This window comes from Martes martes, assembly GCF_963455335.1.
Source record: "Martes martes genome assembly, contig: scaffold_412, whole genome shotgun sequence".
Taxonomy (NCBI): domain Eukaryota; kingdom Metazoa; phylum Chordata; class Mammalia; order Carnivora; family Mustelidae; genus Martes; species Martes martes.
Genome location: NW_027666484.1, coordinates 26,138 through 36,924, shown reverse-complemented (window position 1 = coordinate 36,924; position 10,787 = coordinate 26,138). Strand labels below are relative to the sequence as shown.

The 10,787-nt window shown below is 38.8% G+C and overlaps 1 protein-coding gene across 1 annotated transcript; it reads left to right on the top strand.

The window, feature by feature from the left end:
- Positions 1 to 376: 376 nt before the first annotated feature.
- LOC308337995 (connector enhancer of kinase suppressor of ras 2-like) lies at positions 377 to 9,996 on the top strand (the record flags this gene model as incomplete). Its single annotated transcript, XM_080831548.1, has 3 exons — positions 377 to 444; positions 7,012 to 7,112; positions 9,450 to 9,996. Coding segments are annotated over 3 exons (716 nt in total), but the record flags the coding sequence as incomplete, so codon positions are not given.
- Positions 9,997 to 10,787: the final 791 nt, after the last annotated feature.

Below are 10,787 nucleotides of genomic sequence, written 5' to 3'. Positions count from 1 at the left end.
TATTTCATCCAGCACCCTTCACTCCCATCTACCTCCACTCTGGTAACCATAAGATTGTCCTCTAGAGCTAAGAGTCGGTTCCTTGGTTTGTTTCTCTCTTTTTCCCCTTCATTCATTTGTTTTGTTTCTTAAATTCTACATATGAGTGAAATGATATGGTATTTGTCTTTCTCTGACTGACTAATTTCACTTAATATAATACACTCTAGCTCCATCCATGTTGTTGCAAATGGCAAGATTTCATTCTGTTTTATAGCTGAATAATATTCCATTGTATATATACACCACATCTTCTTTATTCTTAAAATAAGTATTTTTAAGAAGTAAAATATAAGAAATTAAGTTGCAATGTTACTGATTTTAATTTTTTTTTCAGATGGCTTAACAGAATCAATATGTTGACTGCAGGATATGCAGAAAGAGAGAGGATTAAGCAAGAACAAGGTAAAGGGATATATATACTTCTTTTACAGTCGTAGGGTTTTTGTTTTGTTTTGTTTTGCTGTTATCCTATGCAGTGATTCACTACTGTCATTTGAATGAACATGCATATGTCAGGCTGTGGTTATTGTTTTCTGGGTACTTTGAATCCAAACCATAGCATTTTATAGGTAAGGTTTAGTAAACTAAACAATAGGGAATAAACTCTGAAATTTTTGGAGCTCCTAGTGTGGAGTTCGTTGCTGTCTCTCTCAGTCTATTTCGAATGGAGGAAAAAAACCTTTAAAAGTCTGTAATTGGGGCGCCTGGGTGGCTCAGTGGGTTAAGCCACTGCCTTCGGCTCAGGTCATGATCTCAGGGTCCTGGGATTGAGTCCCGCATCGGGCTCTCTGCTCGGCAGGGAGCCTGCTTCCCTCTCTCTCTCTCTCTGCCTGCCTCTCTGTCTACTTGTGATCTCTCTCTGTCAAATAAATAAATAAAAAATCTTTAAAAAAAAAAAAATAAAAGTCTGTAATTGGTCCTAAATATCGACCAAAGTTCAGGTACTTGTTGGTGCATTGTTTTTTTCTGCTTAGCAGTTTCATAGACATTTAAGTGGACTTTTATGCAAAGAGCTCAGATGGATGACCCCTTCTTCCATAAATTATCTCAACTGGTTATGTTCTTCAGTCCTCTTCATCTGTTACTCTGTGATCTGAATGGAACTTGCCTCAGTATTGACCTCAGATTTACAAAAGACAATGTCATTATGCAGAATTAAAATTTTACTGAAAGTTGTAGTCACCATTCCGAAGTTGCTTTACATTTCCAAGAAGTATTTATTGTACGCCCTTGGAAGCATCAACAGGTTTTGGAAATCTTTTGAGACTTCCTCAAATCAAAGAAATTCTGCAGTTATATATATATATATATATATATATACACACACACACACACACACACACACACACACATACACATACACACATACACACACATATGTATACATATATATGTATATACATGTATATGTATATATGTATATGTATGTCTGTATATGTATATATGTATATATACACATATACATACATATATATGTGTATATATATGTACATATATATCTGCAGAATTTCTTTGATTATATATATATATATATATTTCTTTGATACACATACACACACACACGCACATACATACACAAACACAGTTGTGTCTCCAGTGGGCATAGCCTATTTGTTTATGTAGAGATCCCAAAAACCTTCTGTTTCCTCTCAGAGTAAAACTTCAGCCAAAACTTTTCTAAACATCTAAAAGGTAAAAGTTAGAGAGCTTTAAAGAACATAAGCAGATCCCGAAACCAGTCTGTCCGCAAATGTTTAGGGCAGGGGTTGGCAAACTTTCTGTGAAGAGCCAAGTAGTTAGTATTTTAGGCCTTGCAAGCCCATAAGATTTCTGTCTAAACTGGTCAAAGTCAGCCATTACAGTATTAAAGCAGCTGTACACACATGATTCCTCATGTTGCTGGGCTCCAATAAAGCTTTATTTATGGACACTGATACCAAATTATTCTTCCTCTGGGTTCTTAAACATTTAAAAATGTAAACACCATTCTTGATCCACAGGCATGCAAAAACAGAGAGCCTCATTTGGTCTCCAGGCCTTAGTTTACCTAGCCCTGGTTTAGAGCCATTGGGTGAGGGAATGAGCACGAATAGAGCACTGAACAGTGAGGAGTTAGGGCAGGGAGAGTTCAAAGAAATAGCAAACATGGTTCCTGCCAATAGGAGCATATCATCTTGTTGAGGATCTCATAGGTACACCATTGAAATTGCTTAAGAAAAATTAAAGAACAACAAAAACAAAAAAACTAGCGAGTTACATAAAGTAAATAAGTCCTAATGATTGCACAGCATGCAACTGACTTAAAAAATTTGCTAAGTGGATGCAAAATTTAAAAAAAAAGAACCTGGGAAAGAGGCAGGATTAATGAGGAAATAACTTGTTAGAGGAAGTGATTGTGAGCCTGGTGTAAAGTCAGCAGCAGAGGGGAAGAGAAGATATTTTATTCGATATGAAGCTTTTGTGTGTAATGCCTTCAACTAGCACTCTGATTAAATTAAGGTGAAATAGGCACCATCCTGCCTGAAATTACACTGAATTCTAGTAGAAAGGCTACTCTTAATATAATACAGAAAATGAAATGTAAAAGTACAAATCAAGTTCTGTGGAAATTCAGCTGGAGAGATTGCTTCCAGGAGGGGAAAGGGAAAAGGCTTTTTGTTAGCTCCATTATTTGGACTTGTTCTCACAGGATGAGAAGGAAGGAGAGTTAAGGAAGTAACAAACACAGCATCCCTGAGGGGGAAACAGCATGGATAATTCCACAAATAACGTGGAAGCATACTCCATCAAATCAGCGTGCACAGGCAAATCCCAGCCAGGACTAGGAAGTGTGTCAGGCCAGTCATTAAGCCACATTTCTTTGTTGTTAAAAGTTTGCTTAAGGAATAAACCTTTCATACTTCAACTTAATTTATAGGCCTAAAATTGTGTTAAGAGTACTAAAAAAAAAATACTAGTCTTCCTTTTCACATTTTTTAAAGTCATAAAATAGTTCTTTGTAGGTGCATACAGATTTGTTTCTGTTCTTCTTAAGAGGCAAAAATTAGAAGTGAGCAATGTACTGAGGAAAATGAATCTTTGAAAAAACATGATTTACATGAATAAGGAATCTTGGATTTTCAGGCTCAACTCTTGTATTTTATCATTTTGAAGCTTAGCATGGTCTTGATTTTAGTGAATTTTTTTTGTACCTGTTGTTATATGGCCAAATTTCATTGTGGATTAAAGAACTGGTAAGTTATATTGCACATGCAGGTTCCAATAAGTATTCAGTCCAAGGATTCATGCTGCCCTGGTCACGTGAGTATATACTTCAGTGCCTTCTGGAGTGGTAAACATTCACTGGCAGAAGCTAATAGTTAATAATTCACCCCTCTCTTGCTAGCACAATGCAACCAGAATCTCTGAAATAATTTGGATTTCCACAGAGTGTATATTCCTCAGGCACTCTGACATAGGTCAGAAACATCTGACACTTTCCTACTTTCTGCATAATTAGGTCTCATGATATATTCTATATAGAAAACAACTGGATGCCTGTGTCTACTCGACACTTCTATATAGTTCTTTGACATCTGCAGAGTACCATTCTCAGTACTGAAGTTAAACTTCATACAAAATATAGCTCTTTGAGGGTTGGGAATCTTTCACAGACATGCAAAGGAGAAACTAACTGCCAAGCACTTTTTATTTAAGTACCCAGTGCAGCTTGGAAGTGACTCTTGCATTGATTTAAATAAAAGTTTAGTGAATTGCTATCGGTAGCTATGGAAGTATAAAGGATGTGGGCTTCTCTTGCATTATTTGTTGTTGTACTTAGAGAAAACAGGGTTACACTAAATTATGCCAAGATCACAATTTGGCTAATTGTCTGCTAATTATTTTTCTGTATTTTCCCACCTTCAAGTCAGACATTCATGACACATTATTTTCTCTCATACATAAGGTCTTCCTAAAGCTTTAATCACATAAAAATGAATGAAATATATTGCAATTTTGGCAGTTTTAGATGAACAAGTCATCCTTTTTTTTAAATTACCCTTTTATATCAACATGAGAAGTAAAGTGGAAATGTTCCTGTTCTACTGACAACACTGTTTATTCATGATTATTTACTTATAAAATTGAATACCACTGCAAGAGACATTAAAAGTTCCATTTATTTTGTGCTAAATAGAAAGCTGAGAAAAATAAATTAATTTGCTCTTAGAATGCAAATCAAACTGGTTTTCAGCCTCTGAGCAAACAGTGTGCCTGTAATTTTCCAAACAAACCCCAAATAAACCATGATTGAGTTTTCTGTGTAGGCTCCTCTATGGCATTCTCTGTCAAAGACACACAACTTACTGTGAGAAATGAAGTTAATTTACAAGGTGGGATTTCAGTCTTTTCTTCGGTAACCCGAGAAAACTATAGATTGATGGTACTTTTTAGTAAACCAAGATTTACATCAAATAGTGGACTAGATTTCTTCCTAATTCAGCTGAGGGGGAAAAACAGAGAGAGAATCTCCCACATCTGTCACTTGTAGTGATAGCTATAGAGAATTGGATAAAATGGCAATCATCTCCTTCTCAACATGCTAATAAGGACCATTTGAGGTACAAATTCCTTGAGACCCCCAAGGTATCAGTGCAAAGGTCAAGGAGAGACTCAACATAGGTGCCAGAGTTTCAAGAAATAGTGGAAAGGGTAAAAACAAAGTGATCTTGGTAAACCACTGCTTGGGGCTGGCATGGGGGAGCCGAGTGTCTTCACCTCCAGCAATGATTTTCCTGTGGTATTTCAAGCTCCCACAGAACTACCTAACCCAGATCCCAGAGTTTCAGAATTCACTTTTCACTGCTGCAATTGCTACAAGAAAAAAAAACTAATAAGATAAACACAAGGCATTTATCTCCTATGTGATCTGGGTCAGACTGTCCTAGAATGCTACCTACAAAATCACCCAAGAAGATCAGGGGTCCTAATATTTATCGAGTGCTACCAAGGTGCAAAGCACTTGAATATATATTACTTTATTTAGTCCCCCCACCACACACATACACACATACACACAACTCTGAATGGCGGTTATTATTAGCCCCCTTTTACAGATGTCGAAATAGACTCGGGTTTAGTAACCATGACAAGAGCACTGAGATGGTAAGTGGTATAGCCAGGAATTGAACCTACGTCTACCCAGCTATTATAGTTCATGCTTTTCCCACCATTGTTTGTTGGGTACACCTCTGGGCAACTACATCAATTCGTCTTTGAGGGGAAGGTTAGTATACTGGCTGTCACCAGCATGGTCCATTGTAAATACCAGACACAAATTTAGATTAACTAGTTTCTGCTTACCTTTTAGTCAGAGGGAATAATTAAAGTAGGAATAGCATTTTCAAAGTTTTAGTATTTTGAGGCCTGAATATAATAATCTCTCTCCATTATTAAAGAATGGCTGTTCTTGAGAGCCAGAGTAATAAAGCAGAAGGAGGAGGGGGCTTAAAGCATCATGAATAGGGGCACCTAGGTGGCTCATTTGGTAAAGTGTCTGCCTTCAGCTCAGGTCAGGATCCCAGAGTCCTGGGATCGAGTCCTGTATCGGGTTCCCTACCCAGCGGAGAGCCTGCTTCTCCCTCTGCCTGCTGCTCTCCCAGCTTGTGGGCTCTCGCTCTCTTTCTGTCTCTCTCTCTCTCTCTCTCTCTCTCTCTGACAAAAAAAAAAAAAAAAAAAAACCTTTAAAAAATTTTTTTAAAAAAAGCATCATGAATATATGCCAAATTAAATTCTCCCACCTATGTCATACAAAAGAGTCTCTTCAAGGTTTAGGGCAAGGTGATTTCTTAGTTCAAATCCCAGCTCTATTAATTTCTATTCAGCATATATAGTAAGCTCTCAATAAATGTTAGTTATACTTATTAATAAACACCACAAGGAAAATTTATATAAGTATTACAGTATAGGAATTCCTGGGTGGAGAGGGGTTCCTGTAAAAATACATGCCATGATTTTTCACCTAAATCTGAACATCATTTAGGCCTTATGATGGTTCTTTTGTGATTTGGATTTTCGTAAAAATAAGGAACATATGTTTTAATAATTTTTCTCCTCTTTTATCATCTGAGATTCATATGGGTAATGCTTATAGGTTTTTCCTTGTAACTCTTGTAAAGAATTAACCCAGAGTTAAGAGTGGTTAAGGTATTAGTGGAACAGGTTTTGATTATTGGCCTTTGTGCTGTATTTCACTTACTCAGCTGATTCATCTCTCGGAATTTTTTCCCTTCCCTCTTGTCTGAGGTCTGCCAAAACTAGCGGCTTACATTTTCTACCCTTTTAAGTAGTTCTGGAAGTTTGGAACTTGCGGCCCACATCAGCAAATTTGCCCTTTTGCATTTGGCAAGAATCAGAATTTGCCATGTGTTTTCAAGTAGAGGTGGGAGTATGGTGTTATAGAGATTCATGTCAGCATGACTCTGGAAATCAGCGATTGTTAGATAACCAGTGAATTGAAGCCAGAAAAGAGAACTGAGAACATTATTTTTGGAGCTCTTTATATCTGTAGATCTCTACAGATCTACAGATACATTGCTTTCCTTTTTAGGGTAAAATGATACACCTTTCAGAGGCATTATGTGTTATCATTCATTAATTAAAGGTTCAGGATAATTTGGCCTGAAATCTAAAGCACCCGAAACCCGATCTGGCTTATGCAATGTCTTTTTCTTAACTCCTTAAAATTGTAGCTGTGTATAATTGCTTGCTTTAAAGGTGGGAATTAGGTGATTGTACTCTTCCTTCCTCCTTCTTCCTCAAAACCCAGCTGAAAATAAATGTCGGTGGGCCTGGAGTAGGAGGTGCTGGGGAGCAGAGTGTAGGAGTGGAATTTAAATTTCCTTGTGTTAGCTGGTAGTGTATGTTGCTGAAAACATGGCTAGAAACATTTAATAGAATGTTATTGTATCTATGTGTGTGAATTTACAGATTACTGGAGTGAGAGTGACAAGGAAGAGGCAGATACTCCATCAACACCCAAACAGGACAGCCCTCCACCCCCCTACGATACATACCCGCGGCCTCCCTCTGTAAGTTGCCAGCAGACATGTATGTAATTTGGCATCAGATTCTTTGATGATATCCTTTCGTTTGTTAAAAACAGTCATGTAGTGAATTGCATGTCAGACCTCCGGATTCTTAAGAGGAAGGAAAACAGGGAGTCTAAAAGCAATAAGGGGAAAAAATATTTAAGTATGCAAAGACAGTTTAATCAGGAGAAACAGTCACCACAGATTCCAGGCATCATAAATATCTGCCCTGGTTTATTAAAAAAAAAAATCCTACTTGTGTCAGAGTAGCCTTCATGGAAATATCAGCAACAAAAATATTTCCTTAGAAAAAGGTATGTAAATGGACCTTATGTATTTCCACACTAATAAAGTTCATTCCTGTGTCCTTCAGAAAAAACTCATAAAAATTAATATTACATCTGTATTGAACACATGTTTTAACATACAGCTTTTTAGATAGTCATGGGGTCTAGCTTAATGTATGTGTTTATATGGTACTCCAGACTCCTTAAACCTGTGTACATTATTCTGCGTATAGACTGTACTTTAATCTTTTAATGGGGTAAACAACTGTCCTGGTTTTCTTGTGACTATCCCACTTTATGCACATTTCCCATCAGAAGTATTAAGAGCATCTCAGTAGTGTCCCAGTTTCGACAATATATGGCATGGTTACGGCATCATAAGAGTCAGTTCTGCCTATCTTGGGACTGAGTCTTCCACACAGGAAATGGAAGCTGAATTTAGGTGACAACAGCAGTCAACCTAATTACACCTCCATAGTACTCTAGAGGATTTTAAATAAGAAAGGCACTACACAAGATGGTGACATAATTTGAGGCCACTTCTCAACCTTGGCTATGCATAAGAATCACCTCTGGAACATTTTAGAAATGCAGATGCAGACATTAAGTCAGTATATCTGGGACTACAAACAGCTCACTGGACTAGACTATGGACCTTTTGTGAACAGGGACCCTGTTGGATTGATCTACACATCCCTGTGGTCTAGCACAGCACTGGCACTTATTTACTAAGTGCATAATAAATATTTCTGAAATAAACAAATGGGCACTTTTTTGACCAATAACTAAAAGGTAAGCCACATTTTTAATAACAACTTTGGGTGACAATGTCTATTACCTAAGAATTTTTCCTCTATGTATACACATTTATTTAATGCAGCAGTTCACTGAGTGCAAGGATGAGCAATAGAAATGAAATCACAAACTCAGTGACAAGATATAGTTTATATCATATTTTCCCTCTTCCCCTAAAACATCAGGGCCTGAATAATGCCTTTAAAATATTTCTAAGAGAGGAAGAAAGGGAAGCTGCAGCTTCGTGACCAGCTCTTTAATCACAGCAGCATGGGGATTTCAAGAAAGAAACTATTTATGTTATTAACATGTGGGAAGATAAACTGCCCCCCGAAGATGCTACTTAACTTCTCCTTTAGCCCGAGGGGCAGTATGAACTTTCGCCTCAGCCAGGCTTGTCCTGACCACAGCTGCAGCCCCGTTTGCCATGACCACATTTGATAAAGCTGGCTCCTTCCGCCAGAAAGGAGCCAGGCTGATCTGTTAGCTGCCAGAGCTAGAGTGAGCCTTGTCCCCAGTGGGGGCCCCTGCAAGTCCTTTACAGCATTCACTCGATGCTATATGGTATGTTCCCAAACCTGAAATTGTGGGAATAAAATATCCCATTTTTCTTTTATGTTTATGTACCCTGAGGTGCCCAGGCTAAAGGCAAATGCTAATCCCCATCAGGGTATAATCTCATCCTGCCTATATTTTTAACTCTTTACAAAGTGCCACAAATTGAGCAGACCCTAAGAAAGAGTTTCCTTGGCGCCCATAGGAGCAGACATTCAGCTGTGAGGAAGAGGAGGGGTTCTGTCTGATTATAGGCATCTTGTTTTCACATCCAAAAGTCTCTCTCCTTGCCCTCAGCCCCAAACTCCATAAAATCCGGAAATACGAATTTGGCAACAATTGTTCACAGTTTCAAATGCATAGAGATTTTTAAAACTTCAAATTTTTGTTGCTGTTGTTGCTGAATATTTCTTACGTAAGCGTTCAGATTTTCTTATGCTTCATTTTAAAATTTTGCATGTTAATACGTCAGATTTTTCATGAGAGTCTGGTAGAGCTGTATTTGAACACTCCTCATCTCAGTCCCTTAAAAGATCAGCCAGGGCCCAACTTTGAGATGTCTGTGAACTTGACTAGTCATTAACTTGACTAGTCATTAACTTGACTGGTAAATGTTAGCCGGTAGAAATCTAACTTGTGCCTTGCTGACAGAGGTGGTCCGTTATTTCAGTGGAGACTGACCAGAGGCTCCTTTCCACAGATGAGTTGTGCCAGTCCTTACGTGGAAGCAAAACACAGCCGGCTCTCTTCCACAGAGACCTCTCAGTCACAGTCCTCCCATGAGGAGTTTCGCCAGGAAGTGACCGGGAGCAGTGCGGTGTCCCCCATTCGCAAGACAGCCAGTCAGCGCCGCTCCTGGCAGGATTTAATCGAGACGCCCCTGACAAGCTCAGGATTACACTATCTTCAGACTCTACCCCTGGAGGATTCTGTCTTCTCTGACTCTGCGGCCATCTCCCCGGAGCACAGGCGGCAGTCCACTCTTCCAACTCAGAAGTGCCACCTACAGGATCACTATGGGCCGTACCCCCTGGCCGAGAGCGAGAGAATGCAAGTGTTAAATGGAAATGGGGGCAAGCCTCGAAGTTTTACTCTGCCTCGAGATAGCGGGTTCAACCACTGCTGTCTGAACGCGCCGGTTAGTGCCTGTGACCCGCAGGATGACGTACAGCCCACAGAAGTGGAGGAAGAGGAGGAGGAGGAGGAGGAGGAAGGGGAGGCAGCAGGGGAAAACATAGGAGACAAAAGTAAGTATGTTGGAGATGCTTAGCCTGTGTACACAGATTCCTAACCTTTTCAAACTTATTTTAAGAAAATAGAAGTTTGTTTCCCTTTTTTCTTAAAATAATGGTCTTGCTGCACAGGAAGTTAGGTGTCCCTTGGTGTTTTACTTTCAGACCTTGAGTAATGTGGGGGACAAAAGATGGATAACGAAACCTATATCCCAGGACACCCAAAGCTAGAGCAAATGGTTTTCCCCAGTTACCCATTTGCCTTTTAAGGCTGATGATAGTCATTTCTTTTCCTTTTCATTCCTCCTCTTACCCACTTTCTTCTCCCTCGCATGCATCATCCCTTTGGTCCACAGTCATTGTCCCCTGAGTTTGGATTAAGAAACTAAATGCTTCATACAGGGTGTTAGCAGAACCTTGGTGGAATATGTAAGTGAACACACAGACACACATGTGCATGCACACACACACACAACTTCCTTTTCCACCATTAAAAGCTTTAACGGAAAAATTCAGAAGGGTTTTCCAAGAAGAAATTTCAAATAGCACTTCTGTCAAGTCCAAATAGTTGAAAAAACCAGCTTCCCAAAAGCATTTATTTACTTTCTTGGTATGTATATTGATTGCAAGACTCAATTTATGTGAATCAACCCTAAAGAGAGACAAAGTCAATTAAGTAAATCCTCTGACTTGTTGGCATTAAGACTATGTTTACTAATTATCAAGTTCTTTATCCAACATCCCTTACCAAGCATCTGTTTCTAATTAATGTGCTACAACAGGCCAGAAACCCAGCTTATTTTTAA